The 3,492-nt window shown below is 44.8% G+C and overlaps 1 protein-coding gene across 1 annotated transcript; it reads left to right on the top strand.

Annotated features, from left to right (window-relative positions):
• Window positions 1–351: 351 nt before the first annotated feature.
• Window positions 352–3,192, top strand: LOC307233588 (calcium homeostasis modulator protein 5-like). The gene is made up of 2 exons (XM_080004932.1): window positions 352–1,074; window positions 1,281–3,192. Exons 1-2 carry the CDS (start codon window positions 532–534, stop codon window positions 1,668–1,670), a joined length of 933 nt encoding a protein of 310 aa, XP_079861058.1. The 5' UTR covers window positions 352–531; the 3' UTR covers window positions 1,671–3,192.
• The last annotated feature ends 300 nt before the right edge of the window (window positions 3,193–3,492 follow it).

Genomic DNA, 3,492 nt, shown 5'->3' with positions numbered 1-3,492 from the left:
TGAACAGACAGCTTGAACCCCAAGGATGTGTTTCATGACACCGCCCTCATCGCCATAGAAACCTTGAAAACCAGACGGGCAGGATCCCAGTCAGAGACACTTACAGCCCTGTGCTACTCGTGAGGGGAAGGGGAAATTGATTTGCAGAGTGATCATGAAGCACAAGGGAAAAACTAATAGGGAAGTGGTTGTATGGGCCAGGGTAAGTAGAAGTGGGAGCACAGATGTGGGGGGAGAAAAGAAGCCAACAGAACAGGAGAGTGACAGACTGACAGAGGGAGGAGTGAAGGAGAAGGGGGAGAGTCAAAAGGGAGGAGTGAGGAAGACGTACGGCAGAGAGCCAAAGGGAGCGGCACGGCAGAAAGAGTTTTGTTTTCAGCGCAGAAAAGGACACAGAAGAATGGTTGTGCACGGACTGTAAACGTAAGAGCACGCATTTCAGTTTGGGTCTATTTTGTACACTTTTAAGTTTTGCTTTTGTTTATTTTTAAATCTACTTTGAGCATCTCTGGAAACTCGCTTGTTGCCACCATGGATAACTTCCAGACGGTGCTACGTTTCTTCATGAACCAGAAGACCACCATCGGCTACAGTTTTATGGCCCTTCTGACGATTGGCGGCGAGCGAGTCTTCTCCATGGTCTCCTTCCAGTGCCCCTGCAACCGCGACCAGAACTTCGCTTACGGCCTCACCTTCCTATTGGGCCCGGCGATGGTGCTGCTCGTTCTGGGCTTGTTCTTCAGCACCCGACTCTGGAGGCTGTACACCGGCTGCTGCCTGAACCCGACGAAGCTGTGTCCCCGGGGCAACTGCTTCAACTGCCTCCGGGTCTTCACGAGCATCTTCTCGGGCGCCTGCGTTGCCCCCGTGATGTGGCTGTGCGTGGCCCTGCTCAACGGGACGTTCTATGAGTGCGCCGTCAGCGGCCTGGACGACAGCGTGGTGGTGGACATTTTCTGCAAGAACAAGACCATGAAGTGTCGGGAGGAGCTGGCCCGCGTACCCTGTGGCCGGTCCAGGCTGTCGACCGATGAGCGGATGGAGCTGCTGCTCATGTTCAGGGCACAGTCCCAGGTGAGGGATGCGCCTTTGAGGCTTGGAGGCCGCTGATAAAGGATGGCTTACGTCCAAGAGAGACATCATAGGGGTACCACAGAACATACGACGAAGTTGAAATTGCGTTCAATTGCGCGCACACGCCACGACTTAACCTACAAAACGACAGAAATATGTGCCCCCCTCCAAGCCTTATGTTCTTCCTAATGGTCTCCCCTCTGCAGATCCTGGGCTGGTGTGTTGTCATTATCTCCGCCGTCGTCGGTCTCGCTGGCACATGCTGCAAGAACTGCCGCTCCAAGGTGAGTTACCTGCAGCTCACGTTCTGGAAGCGCTACATCGAAAGGGAGAAGGAGCGGTTCGACAACTTCGCCAACGACTACGCCACCAAGCTGGCCGAGAGGAACCTGAAGAGCTTCTTCGAGAACAAGGACCCCGAGCCGTTCGCCTTTCCCAACCATCGAGCGTGGGAAGAGATCTCTGCCCTGTATACATTCTCCAGGAGCGAACAATATTACAGCACCTTGCAGAGGTACGTGGAGCGGACGGACAGAGACTTTAGCCCAGAAAAGAAGCCCGTGATGGACCTCGAGCACGGTATGGAGATGGCATAGAGAAGAACACAAGCTGCCTGGGCATTGCGTTATTGAATTACAGTATACGACGATACTGTGGTGGCCTTGAATGGAAGGACTGTTGGATGCATGCCACTGTTGTTCCACTATATGCATCTTGTTTGTGTGTGTGTGTGTGTGTGTGTGTGTGTGTGTTTGACTCAGGGGAATTCTTGTAGGTGACAAAGCTACCCTTCTACCATGTCATTACCAAAGAATGCAGCTGTTGTGGAGTACCATGAGGAAATGGTTTATTCTTTCCACCTCCCTTCACACAGTCTGCAACTAACTAGCATAACAACTTGTATGCACTTATATACTTATATATATAAGTATATATACAGTATATATATCAAAACAATTATACCAGTGTATTAAAGTTGTTATGCAATAAAAGTTGTAATGCTATATATATATATATATATATACACACCAGGCGCAGTGTGTAGAATTTACGGAAACTGACTTGGCAGAAATGAAATATAGTATCACAAGTATGTCATAATTAGTGTATAATCCCTTGGAAATAAGAATCGCTGTGTTGGTGTTACCTTACAATGAGCTGTTTTTATTTATTTGGGTGCGGGTAGGCTTCACGGAGGCCGCCATGTTGCACCGCCATGTTTCTGCTACAGTAGCCCAGGACGGACAAACCATACACTGGCTCTAGAGAGGGCCTTTCACAGCCACCGTCTCTTCCCTGTAGGCCGCCATGTGTAGGGGTATTCAGTTGATTGTGATCTGCAACCTCACCCTGAGATGCCATTAAATTCTACACACTGCACCTTTAATATTAAATCGAAGTCCCTCTGGCACAGGACATATATAGCCAGCCTCTAATTGCTGTAAATGACTCGGTTACGGTTTAGACACACACCTGACCTGTACAACTAATTTGAAACGGCATGATGTTTGTATTATGAAACTGAGAAGATGGAATTCCAAAAGTATCCTTCATATCTGTGTAATACGGGTTATAAATCCAGCATATCTAACATCTAACATACCTCTTAAATATGTGCAGCTGTCTCTAAAATGTGCCTATGTTGCTCATGCCTGTTCACCTCATGCCCATCTCAGGCCTTCCAATTAAGAATAAAAGTTTGTTATTCCTCCTAAAAATATATGATTTATTTACCAGTATTTATTATTTGACAATTATTTGAAATTACAAAGCCAAAAAACAAATCTGTGTTAAAACATGTTTTTTATCTGACAGCACTTTCTAGCACTTGTTTATATATTATTTACATTGTACAAATTTGCAACATCCCATTAATAATATCATATATAATGTGACAAGTGTTGGATTGTTCCTTTGTGGTTTATAGTTCCTCATGTGGTTGTATTGATTGTACTGCTAGTGAGCACTGCCTTAAAAAAATGTAATTTGAATTTAATAAATACTCTGGGAAAATTTGAAATGCTCTGAGAAAACTGAGACTGAGAACTTTTTACAAATGTAAAGAGATGTAACATTCTATTAAATACACATAATAAATACTAAAAAATACTAAATAAACACTGACTGCGTTTGTATATTTTTGTTGAGATTTCAAATGTGCGTTTTTGTGGATAATGATAACAGAAAGGTGTTTGCTCATAAACAATGCATGAGCAAAAACAGCTGCCAATTGTTTCACACTCAAAATAACATAGTCATGACCAATGCAATGACTTATTCTTCACCTTGGTTCTGTCCTGCCGTGTCACACCCCCAAAAAAATCTAGTTTGTTTATTTTGTCGTTTATATTTTATTAATTATGTGCAATCCATCAAATGCAAATGTCATGTACATTGGTCTTTGAGGGTGAGTGCAAA

Source organism: Zeus faber (assembly GCF_960531495.2).
Source record: "Zeus faber genome assembly, chromosome: 8".
Taxonomy (NCBI): Eukaryota; Metazoa; Chordata; class Actinopteri; order Zeiformes; family Zeidae; genus Zeus; species Zeus faber.
This window is presented reverse-complemented; position numbering and strand designations above follow the sequence as displayed.